This window comes from Eulemur rufifrons, chromosome 7, assembly GCF_041146395.1.
Source record: "Eulemur rufifrons isolate Redbay chromosome 7, OSU_ERuf_1, whole genome shotgun sequence".
Taxonomy (NCBI): domain Eukaryota; kingdom Metazoa; phylum Chordata; class Mammalia; order Primates; family Lemuridae; genus Eulemur; species Eulemur rufifrons.
Window position 1 is genome coordinate 1,355,539 of NC_090989.1, and position 17,538 is coordinate 1,373,076.

The 17,538-nt window shown below is 65.9% G+C and overlaps 1 protein-coding gene across 1 annotated transcript in view; it reads right to left on the reverse strand.

Annotated features, from left to right (window-relative positions):
- COL18A1 (collagen type XVIII alpha 1 chain) overlaps positions 1 to 16,207 on the reverse strand; it is a 90,892-nt gene extending 74,685 nt beyond the window's left edge. Inside the window, exons 1-2 of the mRNA XM_069474893.1 lie at positions 16,182 to 16,207; positions 16,006 to 16,097 (exon numbers count right to left, since the gene is read on the reverse strand). Coding sequence (XP_069330994.1) covers positions 16,006 to 16,097; positions 16,182 to 16,192 — 103 coding nt within the window. The 5' untranslated portion in view covers positions 16,193 to 16,207. The remainder of the gene's footprint in view (positions 1 to 16,005; positions 16,098 to 16,181) is intronic.
- Positions 16,208 to 17,538: the final 1,331 nt, after the last annotated feature.

Consider the following 17,538-nt stretch of genomic DNA (forward strand, 5'->3'; position numbering starts at 1 on the left):
CGCAGGGGTGAGCGCAGCGTCTCTGGGAAGAGCCTGAGCGCGAGTCAGGGGTGTCCCTGCTTCCAGGAGACACCCGCTGGGGCACGGCCAGGCAGCAGGGCCCAAGAGCCCCACACCGAGAGCACCGCGCTGGGAGGGGCCCCGCGCCTCCCCCTTGCTCAGCCTGCACCACTCACTCAGGGGCACGGGGCCACCCAGGGTCTCCTTCCCAGGTCCACAGGGGCCTCCCAACTCGGAGAGCAGGCACAGAGCAGCGGCCCCAGGGCGAGCGAGTGTGGGGCCTCCAGCCAGGAAAGGGCCGACAAGCCCCAGCCGACCTGAAGTTCAGGAGCCCAAGTCACTATCATGAGGCCCTGGGGGCCCCGGCCCGCGAGGCACAAGGCAGACAAAGGGAAGGACATGCATGTGCACACACCCACACGGCCACACACACACCGCGCAGCCCGGGCAGACTGCACCGCACAGGGTGCTGAAGGCTCCGCCCTCTTCTGGGCCACGAGGCCAATCCCACGACATCGGGGTCACTTGGCACAGAGGGCGCCTCCCTTCCCGACAGACTCATTGCCCCTCGGCCAGCTGACGGCCCCCGGGGGCCTCTGTGTGGACCCAGAGCCCTGCCCAGAGCCCCCTCCCGGGGGTGGTGGGACCCAGTCCTGAGTGACAGCCGCCGGGGCGGTGCGGACTGCGGAACGGTGGAGAAGGGTGAGGGGGAGCCCACGGCCTCCCCACGCTGCGTTTGGGAGCAGGCGTGGCCTGCAGGCTTCTCAGAGGAGAGCCGAGGCGGGAGGGGCCCGGGCACGGCGCTGCAGGCCCCAAACCTGCTGGACAACGTGGCCAGTCCACAAGCGCGGTCGGGGGAGGACGTGGCATGTGGCTGAGGACGGAGTGGACGCTGCAATCCCAGCCTGACCCGGCCTCTCCACAGCGCACGGGTCCCGAGAGGGACCGGCCTGTCCCGCTGAGGGTGCGGCAGGGTGGCTGCTGGGTGGGCCGTGGTGGCGCCAGGCGGGAGGGCCGGGGCCAGCGCCGAGGTCCTCCCGAGAGAAAGTGCGTTTCGGAGGGAAGAAGCCGCAGCCCGGCCGGTAGCACCCCCACGGAACGGGAGACCCCAACACAGCTGCGGGGCTGAGGCGACATTTTCAAATCCTTCCCACAGTCACAGTGAAACCGAAAAGGAGCACCCAGCCTCTGCCTTCTGGGAAAAGTCTCGTTTTTGTGGCTGTTATTGCTTTAACCGGCAAGGTGCCCGTGACCCGTGTCACCAGCCCAGGGGCCGTGGCCCAGGCAGTGCCCCTAGCAGTGCTGTGGGCAGCGCCGGAGCCGGCTCCGCCCACTGTGTCCCCGTGGTCCCTCCCAGAGCCCTTAGGAGGCCTTAGGCTGGCGGGGGCGGGACGGGGGCTCCACAGAGGCGAGCGGCCCAGGTGAGGAGCCGGCGGCAGGTGCCACGTCACCCCTGGGGCTCCCGCAGCACCAGGTGCCCGCAGGGGAGCCCACACCGGGGGCTGAGCTGGGCGGCGTCTGGCAGAGACGGGTAGACGTGGCCCACACGGCACCTTGAGCACACGCGTGCGCAGCGCAGGAGCCGGGGTCGGCGCGAGGGAGGAGGCGCAGGCAGCGCTGCCCACCGTCGCTCTGGGCCCCGCCGAGGCGGCGGCTGGGAGTGCGACCACACCCCGACCCCCGAGGCCAGCTCGGCCCCCAGCGGCGCCCACGTCTGAGCAGTCTGCTCGGAACCGCGACGGAGGAATCCTCAGGTGCTGAAGATCTGCGGGAGGTTCTGGAACCCACACCTGGGCCAGTTTGGGCCTTTGTGGAAACACGTGTCGAGGGGAGGAGGAAACAGCCCGAGAACCGTCAGGGCCACAGCGCCGTCGGGAGAGGCGATCTGCGGGCGAGGCTGAGGCCTGGGGCCCTTCCGGGGACACCACGGGGCCTGTGGCCACACCAACGGCCACGCGGCAGGAAAGGGGCAGTGGCCGTGGTCTTGGCGGGGGTGGCACACGTGGCCGAGACCCAGGGAGAGTCCCGTGGGGTCTGAGAGCCGCCAGGAGGGGTACAAGTTTGAGGTGCTGTGGCCGGGGCGGTGCCCAACTTTCTAACCACAAGGACCCCGAGGGTCCGGGCAGCACCCACACTTGCCGGGCGCAGGGGCTGCGCCCCGGGACCCCTCCCCTCCCTGGGGAGCTCTGCCAGAGCAGCCGAGGGACAGAGGACACTCTCAGCTCTGGAGGAGACGACGCCAGCACAGGCCCGGCCGCCCTCCTGGGGGCAGGATCCCTCGTCCCGGATCACTCACCGGCATCCTACGGCCACACGCAGGCTCCAGGTGTGCTTACCTGCAGCCCACGCACCCCGCACCTGCCTCATGCCCTGCGGGGAGGGTCTCCTGCTGCCTCACCCGGGCCCTGAGCCTGCCGTGCCCTGCAGCCCGCCAGCGATGACCAGGGCCCGTCACACCGCAGCCTGCGCTGAACCTGGGATCGCTCCGTGGCTGCTGTGTGAACCGCCGTGTCCGGCACCTGAGAAGGCTGGACTTGGCTGCTGTGGGCGGTGGGTCAGGCGCTGCCTGGGGTCCCCCCACCCGGGCCCCTCCCGGGGGCCGTTTCCACCGGGTCCCGGCACGGCCCAGCCCCGGCCTGGCTCCGTCGGCAGGACCAGGCCCCCCTGTGCCTCTGACCCCAGCGGGAAGCAGCTGCCCCCACTCTCCCAGGCCTGGGCTCCCGAGTCCAATGCCGAGAAGGAGTGTCGTGGGCCGGGGGTCTGCGTGTGCCACGCCACCACCCGCAGGGGCCACACTGCAGAGCCCAGTCCCAGACGGCCCAAGCGAGGCCCCGTCCACACCCTGCTCCCACCCAGGGGACACCACACGCCAGGGGACAACAAAGCATCCTCCAAAGGCTGAGGGCTCTGGCGGCCTTGGCTGATAACATGTGACCTGGGCCTGCGGTCACTGACTCAGCACCGACTCGGTCGCCGTGGCCGTGAGCCCCGGCTCTGCGGTAGCTCAGGCAGGGCCGCGGCAGACCCTGCGCTGACCCCGAGGGGACTCGGGCTCAAGGGAACACGGCCAAGCGTCCAGGAGGAGCCACACGCCCAGCAGGGCTGGGACCCAGCAGGAGCAGGGCCCGGCCGTGTGGACGCAGCTTCCCAAGGGCCCTGCACTGCCCGAGAAACACTCAGGTCACTGAAGTCCCTCTGCAGGTCACCGCACACCCGGCGAGGCACAGGGCCGGCGGGAGCTCTGGGGCCCCCGGAACAGCAAGGACCCGGGTGACGCGGAAACCTCAGGCGCCACTTCAAACATCCCCCAAGGACACGGTGTCCAAACTGGAACTGCCCTGGCGGGGGAAGCAAGTGTTGGCTGTGCGCCCCACTCGCGGCCTCCCCACCTCCCAGGCTGGTGCACCCACCTCGCCTCGCAGGGACCCCGGCCCCGCGAGTGTGGCTGTCCGCTGTCCCCTGTCCCAGATCAGGCATCGCCAGGCTCGGGAGGCCCCTGGGCGCCTGCCCTGAACGTCACGGCGGGTCCCTCTGCAAGGGGCACAGACGCGCGGGATAGAGTTTAAGATCTTAAAACCTGCAGTGGCAGGGACAGAGGGAACAGCACACGGAAGGGGACAAACACCTCCCAGCGAGGTCGGGTCTCACAGGCAGTCGTCTGTGCGTCCGTCTGTCCTCAAGAAGCCCAAAGGCTGCGGGGACAGGCAGGCTCCCGCTGACCTCATGCAGGCCGAGAGCCAGGCGGAGTTCCTGGAGGGGCAGAGTCCTCCAGCGGGGCGGCCCGGGGGTGGCACGGATCACCCTCTCGCCCTTCTGGGTAAAGGGCAGGAATCTGACCAGCCTGGGAGGGGCAGGCGGTGCCTTCACGTGGCCCTGCAGGGTCCGTGGCCGCCCGTGGCTCCGGAGGTGCCTGTCACTGCTGGCCCCGTCCACAGCCCCCGGGGCCAGGGGGCCACGGTTTCCTCTCTGAGTCCTCGTGGCCGCCTCTCGGTGGCCAGGCCGAGGGCAGCTGCCTCCCCCTCGCCGCCTTCCCTGCGCGGCCCGCTGCCAGCCCCAGGTCCTGCGGGGTGGGGGGAGCTGGGCCCGCGCGGCTCGGGGAATGCCCCCCAGCTGTAATCCCGTTGCCAGGATACCGCCGAGGAAGAAACGCAATCGTGCTGGATTAGTGTCTAGACAGCACGACCTTTCCCCCCGTTCTCCAGATACAACTGGACCCGAGTCACCCGGCGTCAGGAGCTGGTGGCAGGAATGAAGAGAGAGGCTGTTCTCGGTGCCTCGTGGGGACGCTCCTGCAGGGACAGGGCCGTCCCCTACCTGCTCTGGGGCCGCCAGCCCGGCGCTCGGCCGCACACAAAGGGGCTTTCTGTCGAGAGGACGTCACGTCTTCAATTAGCGATGAAAGGACGTTGAGATCACAGCCCGCTGTTAACGGTTTTCCGTTAACTCTGTGTTGCCCACAGCCTGGCGGGGCCACAGACCCTCGGGCTGGGCCTCAGGACAGGAGCCCCACCCGCCCCTGCAAACAGCGGCCGCCTGGGGCAGCAGCAACGACCCTGACGCACCTGCGGCCCAGACACCCCGAGTGCTCAGGTGGGACCCGGGCGCCCCAGCACCTGGCCTGGGCAGGGATTGTGCTATTTCTGTCCAGTTTCACTGTTCAGAAGCTGGTGTTTCATTTCTTCCACCCCTAAAAGGATCTGGACAACTTCCTGTTTTGAGTGAGAACCGCCTGGGTCCGGCCACCAGGCTGCCCGGGAGGACGTGGCCTTGGGCGTGGACCGAGCAATGCGGCCGTGTTGGAAACAGATTGTGAGAGCGTTCCCGGGGGCAGGGTCTGGGCAGGGAGAGTCCGGGCACGAGCAGAGGGATTTGCTTCTGCCCCAGGCATCCCGCATTGCTTGGGGCTTCGAATGCCAACTGTGCGTTCCCATTTGACTTGCATTTTTAAAAATAAAGTTGTTTAAAAACCACGAAAATGTCACAATGCAAGCGGGCAGCCCCATCCCTCCCTGAGCACAGAGCCCACGTGAGGCTCCTTCACACCTCCCAGCCCTGCCCGCACTCATCGCAGTGCCGGATAAATCCACCGATTTCCACTGCGCTCGGTGGAAGGTGACGTCCAGGCCTGTTTGCAGCCCAGCGCTCACCCCAGGGCACAGACAAGGATGCCTCGGTGGGCACCCCCAGCCCAGGGAGAGAGAACGCTGGACCCAAACCCTCCAGTGGGCACAGGCCACCCAGGGGAGCTCACGTGGCCCAGGGGCGCAGCCCTCCCTGGGGCTCCACGCTCAGCGATTCCAGCACGCGTGTCACTAGACACAGCATCGCAGCCCCTCGGGGTCTGGCCCCGGAACACCAGGATGGGGCAGCCCAGTCCTGCGGCTCCGCTGTGCTGCCCGCTGACGTGGATGGAGAAGGGAAGGGATGTCCCGGAAGACCCGTCTTCTCATCCACCTTTCACTGACGACACAATAAAGAGGACCTGCCACCACTGTCCCCAGCACCCAGTGCCCCCCGGCTGAGGCCGCCCCGGTGGAGGGGTCACTACTCTGCCCCTTGCCCTGCGAGCTGCCCAGGCGGCCCCGGCCAGGGCAACGGGACAGAAGCTCCCCAAGAAGGGTCACGTTGGTCGCTGTGGAGCACCGTGGGTGGCAGGGCCACGGGCACTGGGGCCTCCCAGGTGGGAGGGGACCCGGGAGGGGCACAGATCCGCCCACCCCCCTGCCAGGGATGGAGCCAGGGGCCCGGTGCCCTTGACACTGCAGACTTGGGCCAGGAAGGGCTGGGGGTGAGAACCGGCCTCCCGGAGGGCAGCAGCCCCGTGGTCCGGCCCCGGCCCGCACCCCTAGGAGTCTGAGCTCCTGGGGCAGCCTGAGGAGGGGCTCCCCGACCCGGCCGCACCTGCGGGCACAGCCCCACCCGGAGACACCGGGGTCCAGGTCCTCTCACCTTCCAGAAACCTCCCGCTAAGGCTCACGGCCTCCCGAGCTGTCCACCCGGACGGCAATCGGAATCTCCCAGAAAAGACGTTCCTGCAGAGGACGGCACTGCACCCAGAATCCGCCCTCACCACGTGAAAGCTCTGGTCACGTGTGCTCTGGAGGTGGGTGGCACCGTGACCGCAGACGCACTGCCGCTGGGCAGCCCGCACTGCTCGTGGCGAGACTGACTCTCACGGCACGTGCACTGGGCCACAGGAAAACAACTATTCAAAAGAAACCGGAGACAACAATAATCCTTTTTTTTTTTTTTTTTTTTTGACAGAGTCTCACTCTGTTGCCCAGGCTAGAGTGAGTGCCGTGGCGTCAGCCTAGCTCACAGCAACCTCAAACTCCTGAGCTCGAGCGATCCTCCTGCCTCAGCCTCCCGAGTAGCTGGGACTACAGGCATGCACCACCATGCCCGGCTAATTTTTTCTATATATATTTTTAGCTGTCCATATAATTTCTTTCTATTTTTAGTAGAGATGGGGTCTCGCTCTTGCTCAGGCTGGTCTCGAACTCCTGAGCTCAAACGATCCGCCCACCTCGGCCTCCCAGAGAGCTAGGATTACAGGCGTGAGCCACCGCGCCCGGCCAACAATAATGCTTTAATTGTACAAATCGATTTCGCAGGAGCTGCCTCCTCTGTGGGAGACCCCAGCCCAGCAGGGGACGGGACAAGGACTTGTAAACACGCGTGTCCGTGCTGTTTACATCACAGGGACGCACACGTCAGCACACGCTCCCACCCTTCTCGGCGCCGGCGCCACGTGGGCCTGCCTGGTGGCCGCCTTGTGGCTCAGAGAAAACCGGGTCTGGGGAGGTGGGGGTGCGGCAGGAAGGGGCCATCGTGGGCAGGGCGGGAGACCTCTGGGGGCCCCGCGAGAGGCGGGGTCAGGGAGGAGGCAGGAGGTGGCGTCTGCCCTTCCCTCTCCCACGGCAGCTTCCTCCTCGCCCGTCAGTGTTGCTCACAAAGCGACACCTTCTCTCGGGTGCGACACCTGCCGGGGCAGGACGGAGGTGGCCCGGCTCTGCCAGGGCTGGAGTGATCACGACACACAGCGCCAAGGAGCTGGGCCAAGCGCAGACTGAGCCACCGCCCACGCGTCCTCACCGTGACGGGCCGCGCCCAGCCCTGAGGGCACTAAAAAGTCCACAAGGAGCTGGAAGCAGCAGAAGTCGGCACAGGCAACGCCAAAGCAAAACGGGGTGGCAGAGTGTCCTTTACAAACGGCAGGACCACAGAGGGGGCAGACCCTGAGGCGGGCGAGGACCCTGAGGTGCCCGGGTAGGCCAGACGCACATGCAGCAGTGAACCCACAGCTGAAAGGGCCCGGAGTGACCCGGGTGACCCCAAGGCTCCCTGCCCAGTAGCTGGTGTGGCCGGGGCCAAGCCAGAGACCAAAATGTAACAAGAAAAGAGAACAAACCGCCCGGAGCTCAGACAAGCAGTGACGTCACATCAACTGGTATGTGAAGGCCGTGTCCTGTGCTGAACAGAGACGGAGCAGCCTGGCAGCGGGACACGGAGCGCGGGAACCCCGGGGCGTCCGAGGGCCCCGGCAGGCACGCACCGAGGGTCAGCGGTGCCTTGTAAAAAATGACCCCAAAATACACGTCATCTGAACATCCAGAAAAACGAAATCCTTTTCACTCAGAAAGGCCCTTCATTAAAAGCACGTTGAGGAATTAGAATTGTTTCTGCTACAAACGGGGGGAAAGATCAAATTAGATGCGTCCAAATTATCTACAAACTCACGAAGTGAGAAAACGCACAGGAAAGTGCTTTGTAAGTCACAGCACATTAAATCACTTCTAATGTCACTTGTCCCAGGAAGAATACTACCTTGTCAGTTAAGACAACAGAATGCAAAATGAGGAAACCGAGGCAAGAGCACATTTGCGGGGTCCGGACCGGGGAAGGGATCAAGGTGCCAAAGTCTCCTCCCAGCCAAGCGGGAAGGTGGAGGCCGCAGCTGTGCTGTCCAGCCAGTAGCTTGACTGTTTGCATCTAGCTAGGATTCAAAAACCAGCGCGACTCGCATTTAGCAGCTGCTGAGCCTACGCCGGAACCTAAGGGGCGCCAGGGTGGCCAGGTGACAGAGGTGACCCAGGTCTGGAGGAGCAGGAAGCACCAGCCCTTCACCTACTGGCCTGGATTTCTGAATCTGAGCCGAGAGATCCACCTGCCCCGGCGCCCCCAGACCACAGTGTGGCCCTTCAGGTCTGCCCCCCAAAGTCCCCTCAGGCCTGACATCCGTGTGTCACACAGGGCACAGCGGCGTGCTGACATGTGCATGCCGCCCCTGCTCTCCGGCCAGCACGCGGCCTGTGGGGGTGTGGGCCCAGGGGTGGCTGCCCCGGTCTGAGCCAACACGTTCGGCCAGACCTGCTGCCCCCAACCGCAATGGGCCCCGGAGAAGGTCCCCAGGCCCAGGAACGTGAGAAATGCCAGAAAGTGCGTGTGGCCCAGTTGCAAACGGAAGCTGTGGTTTGAAAGGGTCACGGCGTTTCACAGTTGGGGCCACATGGGCCACGTTCATGCGTCAGCTGAGTCTAGTTCACAGACTGACATTTGCGGCGGCGTCTCTCGCCGTCTGGGTGACTGGAGGCTCGGCGAGGCGTTCAGAGAGCATGTTTACATCACAGGGACGCACACGTCAGCACACGCTCCCCCCGAGGCCCACGGGGGCGCCGAGTAACGGGGGGCTCACTCTCCCAGTCCACTCCACAGCCCACCGATGCCGCCGGTCTGCCTGGCACACGTCTGGCCCCTGCACCTCACGAGAATCCACGACACGTGACGCCGCCTGGCTGCAGGGACCCCAGCCAGAGCACGCAAGGCCCTCAGTTCTGCCCCCAGGGGCTGCAGACACTGGGCACTGGGCTGAGCGGGCGCTTCCCGGGAGCTCGCGTTTGTGCCACTTGCCTCATTCTCCGAAGGCAGCACCGAGCGGGCCACGTCTGACCTCTGCAACGGCCCGGCGAGCGCGAGGCCCAGGTCCCCCCAGGTGTCTGGTAACCACAGTCAGCATGTGCCCGGGAGCCCTCGGATACGCCCTGCCCTGGACGCTTAACCACTTGTCCACCCAGGCCGCCCACGGAGGAGCACCGCACCCACCGAGGGCATCGCGGCCTCCCTCCGCTGTCCCCGCTGGTTCCTACACCTGGGGCACACCAGACCCTCCTTCCAGGCTCTGCCCCTGTGGCTGGGGTGCCGCTGTCCCCCCCATGATCCCCCAGAGCCTCGGAAGCCGACATGTGTTCCCTGTGGAACATCCTATTAATCCCACGGTGCCCAGGGGAACCATTATCGTCCCCATCCACAGATTAGAGACCGAGACAGAGAGGGGGAGTAACCTGCCCGAGGTCACACAGCACTCAGGGGCAGAGCCAGAATTAGAACCGGAGCCTGGGCTCCCAACCATGGCCAGGAAGGCAAGTGGACCACTAGATGCGGGCCAGGCTCCCCACAGCCGTACTACCCCACAAGTCCTCGGCTTCTGTGAGGACCAGCGCTAACTCCGTACCCACCGGGCGGGGGCAGGGAGACAATGGCTGACCTCACACAGGGCAGGGGACGGCCCCACCCACCTTCGCCCTCAGAAACCTCCCTGCCCTCGGCCGGTCCGGTGCCCGCACCCCCGAGGCGGAGGCGCTGGCGGGAGGGCTGACCCCACAGTCCGTGGGCCCCTGAGCAGGCTGCTCATAAAAGTGAGGGAAACCAGCTCCGTGCTTTCCGGAATGCCACAGCCCCCATCAAAGGCTGACCACAACCCAGAAAAATATGCAGACCTCGGCGTTCGCAGCTGACGGCGCAAACAAGCACAGAGCCGCGAGCGGAGATAGCGCGCCAGACGGAGACAGACACCGGGCGCTGTTGGACTCACGCAGACCAGCGGCTGCAGTGAAGGACTCAGCCCAGGAGCGACTGAAACCTACAACACAGGACTCCCTGACAAGGTATTTTTCCGTTGATCAAATTAGCAAGATTTTAAAATGACAGTGCCCAGTCCTGGCGTTTCAGGCTGGGGACGTGCGTGCAAATTGCGCTGCCCATTTGGAGAAGCCGTCCCCTCACCCCCCCCCCAGCTCTGGCTGGACGGCACCCGGATAAGAGCCGTGAGAACACAGAGCCCAAGCGGAGCGGGGCCCCGGTGGATGCCGCGCCTGCCTGGGAGATAAGGGTGTCCTGCTCCGTGTCATCCTCACTCCCGCATGGGCCCCAGCAGACGGCGTCTGCAGACGCACTCTGGCGCTTGCCTTCGGTCTCTTGGCTCAGTCCCCAGGGCCCAGGAGGACCTCAGCACTGCACATGAGAAAAGGAAGCTAATGGCTGAGTGGACGAGAGGACAGTGGCCGGGCTCACCCCAAAGCACCTGCCAGGTGCCCAGCGGGCCTCGCCACCCACCACCGCCAGCCCTGGACAGCAGGGGTGAAGGGGGCCTCGGAGGTCCCCGCTGATGCCGGCCCGACCCTGCTGGCCTCTTCAGCCTGCTGGGAAGAGGTCAGAGACACTAGTTCCGTGGGGTCACCTGGCTCCCCCAGGACACGGGGCCCAGTGAAAGGTAGGGCCACCTCAGACCATCCCCTTCCTCCCCTAGTCCCACCCTGCACGGGCCTGGCTGGTGGCTGGGGCTCTGCCTGGCCCAGGGCGGGCCCTGGGATGTTACCCCTCCCCCCTCGCCCTTCCCACCCTGACAGCAGGAGGCCAAACTTCCCGCCCTGCAGAGCGGAAGCAGCAACCTCCTGAATCAAAGTGATTCCTGCCAAGATGAGGCTCCTGCCTGTCCAAACGGAAGCTGAAGCAAGGTCTCCCTTGGTCCCTGGACCGAGAGCGGGAGAAGCCAGGACACGTTAAACCACCTGAGACCCACCCCGGGCCCAGGAGCCTTCGGCCTGGCTTTCATCCGCGTCCCGGTCACCGCAGAACAGCAGGCGCCTGCCCTGTCCCGCACCAGCAGCCTCCGCTGGCAGGTTCCCTGCAGATAGGAGACCCAGCTGCAGAAACCCGACACCACCGCAAAGATGTCTAAGCCGGGATTGCAAACAGAGGCAGCCTAACGTGGCTGGTTTTGAATCCATTCAGTGGAACGGAACGGTGGGGAAATATACAAACTAGTGCTTCAGTCCAAAATAAATGAACGAATGAATAAACACTCAAGGTATCCGCGGAGCTCAAATCCAGGCTCCACCACAGAACCCTCCCACGCTCTCCCCGCCCGCAGCCCGTCCCGGGAGCCCGGGCTCTGGTCTAGCGGTCAGCCCTGGCCCACTGGCAGAGCCCCCTGGTCTTCTGGAAACCAGGGTGGCTGCGAGCCTCGACAGTCACCGCGGCTGGTGCTGGCCCTGCCCTGTTCTGCCTCATCAAGGCCCCCGTGGGCCCAGCGTGACCCCGTCTGCCGGCACCAAATTCCAGAGAGACGCATGGGCTTGCAAACGTATTCTCCTTCCTGCGCCTCTCACTGAGGAAGCCAGAACAGCCTGCTCGGGCTTGCCAGCACCGGGAGCCGGGAGGGAGGATGCAAACACTTTGCCCCGCAGCCTCCAAATTCAATCTGACTCAGCGCAGCCATGACCCTACTGACAGCTTCTCCACAGCTGCTCAGACCCGCCAGTCTAAACCACCCTGCCCGGGCCAGCGAGGCTGCCTGTCCCCTGGCAGCACTGGGAATGCCAGGGAGGGACAGACCGAGCCCTCACCGGCGTGGGCCCAGCTCCTGCAGAGATACGGTGCATGCCGTGAAGACACACTGTGTGCTGTGCCATGAAGACACACTGTGTGCCCTAAAGAAGCACAGCTGTGGCCCGCAGATAACAGCATGTCATAAGATACAGTGTGTGGCCCAAAGATGCAGCAGCTGTGAAGATACAATGTGTGCTTTGAAGAAACTGTGTACGACATAAAGATACACTGTATGGTATGAAAGGCTTTAAAAAATCACCAACTCACAGCACCCCTGGCAGGAGGAGCTGTTCCTGCCCCAGGTTACAGACAAGAAGTGACAGCAGTGAAGTGACAGCAGGTGATAGCCACAGTGGTGGAACACGGCCTGCAGCCAGACAGCCAGACACACAGAGCCCCTGCTGGACGGGAGGGTCCAGGCCCTGTGCCCGCTCCAGTGTGGCCCCTGCCAAGGCTGCCAGGAGGTGGGAGGCGGAGGGGGAGGCTCGGAGGCCTGAGCAGCAGGGCGGAGCCTGAGCCTGGCACAGGGCTGGCCCAGGCCCCAAACCATCAGGACCGGGGACCCTGGATCTAGAGAGGCCACAGGAACTGGCTGGGCCACGAGGCTGCAGAGGCTGTGGAGCTGGCTGGGGGTGCCTCATTGGCAGCCTCACAAGCTACCAAGCACGCACTGTAATTTTCCCAGTATCTGACCCCTCGCCGTCAGCAGCGCTACGTTTGGAGAAATTTACACGTCAGGCCCTGTGTCGTTCACCTCTGCCCAGCTGCTGCCTGAAATGTCACCCGTCCGCGCTTGTTCTCTGACAGGCAGCAGCTAACAGAAGGGTCCCCGAGGCCAGGTCCTGGAAGCAGCTGGGATGGCCACACATCCACCCAGGCGGGTGCAGGCGATGCCATAGCCGGCCGCTGTGGACAGAGCCCAGCCTGGAGGCCGCTGGGCAGTGCTGTCCCCTCCAGCCCCCCACCTGACCGCTGAGCACTCGGGGAGTCAGCCCCAGAGGACAGAGGCCCCTCAACCAACACGCCCTCCCCAGCAGGCCTCAGGAGGAGGTGGCTCCCTGGACATCCACGTGGGAGGCTGGACCCCACTGTCACCACCAGCTGTGAGGTTCTGGGGAGGCCCTGGGCTTCACCTGGAACATTCCAGAGTGGACCGGGGTCTCTATCACACACTCCACCGCCAGGCCCTGCAGGGGCTCGGAGTGCCCCTGACCAGGGCAGCGTGAGGGGTGCCCTGTGGGGGTGGACAGCACCTTCCTGGGGGTGGCGGCGACACAGCCCCACACTGGACACACGTGAGGCCCCGTCTCCAGGCTGCACACGGGCTGCAGCGTCCCTCCCGGCCCAGCCCCTGCAGCCTCAGCCCGGGAGCAGTTATGGGGCAGGACCACCACACAGCACGGGAGGAAGAGGCTGGAAACGCCACACAGGAACCCTGTGGCTCTCACGGTGGCCCAGAGAACCAAAGCTTTCCAATAATTCGGATGAAGGCAGATTTAAGCACTTTTGGTGGAGAAAGTATGTGTGCATGCATGTCTGTGTGTGCACATCATACATTTGTGTGTGTGAGCACGTGTGTGCACATGTACACGAGCCTGTGCACCGTGAGGGCATGGATACCTGCGTGTGCACACATGTGCGTGCACCACTTGCAAAGCGGAGCGGCAGCAGCTGGGGAGGGCTCTCCCCTGAGCGGCCCCAGCGCTGCCTGCCTGGATGGCTCAGTTACCTGTCCAGGTCTCCCTCAGAGCCCTCGCCCCCTCCTCCTTCATTTAAAGGAAAACAGGAGTACCCTGAAAAACGAGTTTTGCTGAAATTCAAAACTATCTTCCGAAGGTCCTTCTGAATCCTGAAGACTCTGCTGGGAGGGGGTGGGCCCAAGAACAGGACCACCTTCTAGGAGAGGGTCAGGCGAGAGGGTCCCTCCGACATTGCCCAGGTGCCTGTGTGCCCCACGGACACCAGGCCAGCGAGGCCCAGTCCCTGCCGGCCTCCTGGGACGATGGGAGGAGGGACAGGGACCCCAGCCTCGTGCTGGCACCACCTGGCTCTGCCCACCCCAGACAGCGGGAGTCCTGGCGGGGAAGGCAGCATGTGGAGGCTGAGGTGGGGGAGAGGCTCCTAGGCCGGCACAGCAGCCGGCTCCTGGCACGGCTGTGGGGACGCGGCAGACGCCCACCAGACCGGGTCCTCCTCCTCAGCCCTCTCTCCCAAGTGCTGACTTGAAAACACCTGCCGGGTCCAAGGCCACGTGAGCACACGTGAACCCCAGGAGGAGAAACGGCAGGCACGGCCGCAGCACCCCACGCAGCAAGGTGTCCGCACGGCCGCCCCACTTCTGATTACGGGGAAATGCACAAAACGCCCTCCCAGAGCATCAGGTCACGTGACCAATGGTCACACAAAAAAGCACAAGACTCTTCCCAGGGGTCAAGCGCAGCACAGAGATGTGGAAAACTGCATCATTTTTGCTCAGAAAAAAATGTGCAAATCAGAAAACTGGGCCTCAAGCCTTTGCTTCCCAAGGGTGATTTTTAGGGGTTTCTAGAACAGGTCAAGCCCTTGCTCAGTCAGGGTTTCATGAACACTGCTCTTCTCCAATCACACCTAGAGGGCGGCTATTACCCCATTTCTGGGGGTTGGAACCCGGAACCCTGGGGGAGGGGCGGGCGGCGCTGGAGACCCCGCTGAGCCTGCTTCCGCCTCGCCCTCCAGGATGCCGGCAGAGGCGGGTCCCAGAGGAGCGGCCGTGGGGGGTGGGGACAGAAGATGCAGCACACACTGCTTTGCCAGTGTAACTCCCCGCGAGCCTGTGTTAACTCGAGATTCCGCCTCCCCAGAGCTCACTGACCGGACACGACTTTTTCCCACGCAGAGGCTAAAGCGTCACCTTTATATCACCTCCTTGACAACGTTTTATGGCCGTGCTGGGCCCTGGGGTGTCTTTCCTCTGTCACTGTGTGATCAGAGGCTTCAGGCCGCAAACCCCTGCAGGTGCAGCCCGGCGCGGCCGTGGGCACGGTGGTCCCGGCGGCAAGGGGACAGCTCCCTGCAGCCATGATTAACGGCGGGAGTGACCCCGGGCAGCCAGCGACCACGTGACCACAGCCCGCTCTCCCACAGGCTGGAATGTTTTACCCCTACAGTTACAAATGGGGAATTATCTCTGCTCAACAAACAGGTGTTTTTCAGCAGATCCACTTACAAGGTCGCTACTTTCTAAAAAGGTCTGTTCTGTGGCTTAACCTGGTGACTAAGCCGATGGAAAACAATGAAGCAAGTTGTTACAGCGGGGGTTTCTCTCTGCAGCGGTGACCTCCCACATCTTCCCGTCTTCCTCCAGCGGCCAGAGGCTTCCTCCAACCGAGCTGGGCTGGTCCCGGGACACGGGCTGTAACCCCGCCTGGGACAAAACACCCAGAGCTTCCGGGGCGGGGGCTCCCCTGGGGCCTGGCACCCCTCCGACCCCTCCTGGGGCCTTTGTTGGGAGGACTGGGCCAGCCGCGTGGCGGGGAGCCGGTCTGAAGTTGGTGGCAAAGGAAGTTTCGCAGCGGGCCCGGGAAGCTCCTGCGAGCGGCCCGCGGTCCACGCGGGAGCAGCGGGCGGGGAAGCATCGATTCGGGTCCCAGCATTGTTCTGGCAGCCGGCGCCCGGCATGAAAGGGGACCGCGCAACCCGACACCGGCGGCGGGACGGAGGCCCGGGCCGCGGCGCACAAAGGCGGACGCGGCCAGGAGCCCGGCCCTGGGGGAACCTGCGCGCTTTTGCCTCAACAGGTTGGAAACCCAAAAATGACGCCACGCACCTCACGGTCCTCCCCGGACCTGTCGGGCTCCGCCCACGGTCACTCCCGGGGACCCGGGGGCGCCACCCGCTGAAGCCGCTCCGGCGCCGGCAGGGGCAAGGCCAGTGATGAAGACACAGGCCCGGCGGGCCGACAGCGAATGTCCTGGCGTCTCCGGAGAAGCCACGACCACGGCCGCAGCCCCAACCCCTCGCTGACCGCTGGCCCGCAGCGCGCACTAACGTCCCCCGGGGCCACTGAAGTTTGGTCACCTCGCGAGAGACTCCGGACGTGACAGTTCGCACCCCCTCCGGGCCCAGCCCGTACCCCGATCCCGCGGCGTGGAGGTGGCGCGAACCCCCGAGGCCGGAGAATGAATGGCCGGCCCGGCTCCGGCTGCCGCCTGCCGCCCGCCACCCGCCGGCCACCTGCGCACGATCCCCGCGCCACCGCCGCCTCCGGGGCCGAAGCCGAGAGCCGCGGGCCGAGGGAGCCGCCGCCCGGGACCGGCCAGCCCCGCACAGACGATCCTCCGCGTCCCCGCCGGGTCCTACCTGGCTCCGCGCAGGCCGGGACCCCGAGCAGCAGGATGAGGGACGCGAGCACGTCCAGGAGGCGCCGCCGCTGCGGCCGCAGCCAGGACCACCTGCGTGCGACAAGCCGCAAGTTAGGACGCGGTGCGCGCCCCCCGCCCGCCCGTGCGACCCTGCCGCCCGCCCGGGGGCCCCACCTCGGCGCCATGCTCCGCGGGCCGGGCCGTCTGAGCCGCGGATGCTGCGCCCTCCGCCGCGGTGCGCCCGCTCGGCTCGCCGCGCTCAGGCCGCCGGGGCCGGGCAGGGGCGGGCAGGGGGCGGGCAGGGGCGGGGAGATGGGCCGGGCCGACGGAGGGCGGGGCGATGGACACTGGCCGGGCCGGGGGACAGGGTGGGACGCGCGACCCACCTGCGGCGCGAGGGAGGGGGCGGCCTGGGAACCTGCGCCTGCTGGGACGCGCGAGGCGGACAGGACCCGGCTGCTCCCTTGGGGGTGCCAACGCCCGGCGTCCCCAGCGCGTGTGGCCCACAGCGCTCCGCCCAGAGGGCGCTGCCTCCCGCGGCTGCCGAGGCGGCACGTGGGGTCCGGGACTCAGGCCCGGGCAAGGTCCGGGCCACTCAGCGTGTAGTCCCCCTCTCCCCGCCCCGGGACGCGTCCTCAGGCCCTGAGTCCGGTGAGGCAGCGGGAAGGCGTAGGGTGGAACAAAGACTCTCTGCCAGGGGACAGGGACAGAGGACCCTGGAGGAAGCCGGCTCTTCCCTGACGGCCTCGCCGCCTCCAGGCTGGGGGGGGCGGGCAGGCAGTAGCCTCCCAGGCCGCTCTGCTGTGGGCCCTGCGCCCCTGGCGCCCCTGCAGGGTCCTGCGCAGCTTCACAGAAGGGTGGGAGGCGCCCTGCCCTCCGGTTCCGGGAGGGGCGGTGAGGAGGATGGCTCTGCCCCCAGGACCTCCTGCCCCCCAGGACCTCTATTCCCAGGACCTCCTGCCCCCCCAGCACCTCTTGTCCCCCAAGGACCTCCTGCCCCCCAGGACCTCCTGCCCCCCAGGACCTCTACTCCCAGGACCTCCTGCCCCCCCCCAGGACCTCCTGCCCCCCAGGACCTCCACCCCCAGGACCTCCTGCCCCCCAGGACCTCCACCCCCAGGACCTCCTGCCCCCCCAGGACCTCCTGCCCCCCAGGACCTCCTGCCCCCCAGGACCTCCTGCCCCCCCCAGGACCTCCTGCCCCCCAGGACCTCCTGCCCCCCAGGACCTCTACTCCCAGGACCTCCTGTCCCCCCCAGCACCTCCTGCCCCCCAAGAACCTTCTGCCCCCCAGGACCTCCACCCCAGGACCTCCTGCCCCCCAGGACCTCCTGCCCCCCAGGACCTCTACTCCCAGGACCTCCTGCCACCCCCAGCACCTCCTGCCCCCCAAGAACCTTCTGCCCCCCAGGACCTCCACCCCAGGACCTCCTGCCCCCCCCAGGACCTGGCACAGGAGAGCCCCCCGCCAGGCCCCACTGCCTCTCACCACAGCATCCCCTCTCTTCGCCCCTCCCTGTCTACTCCTTCC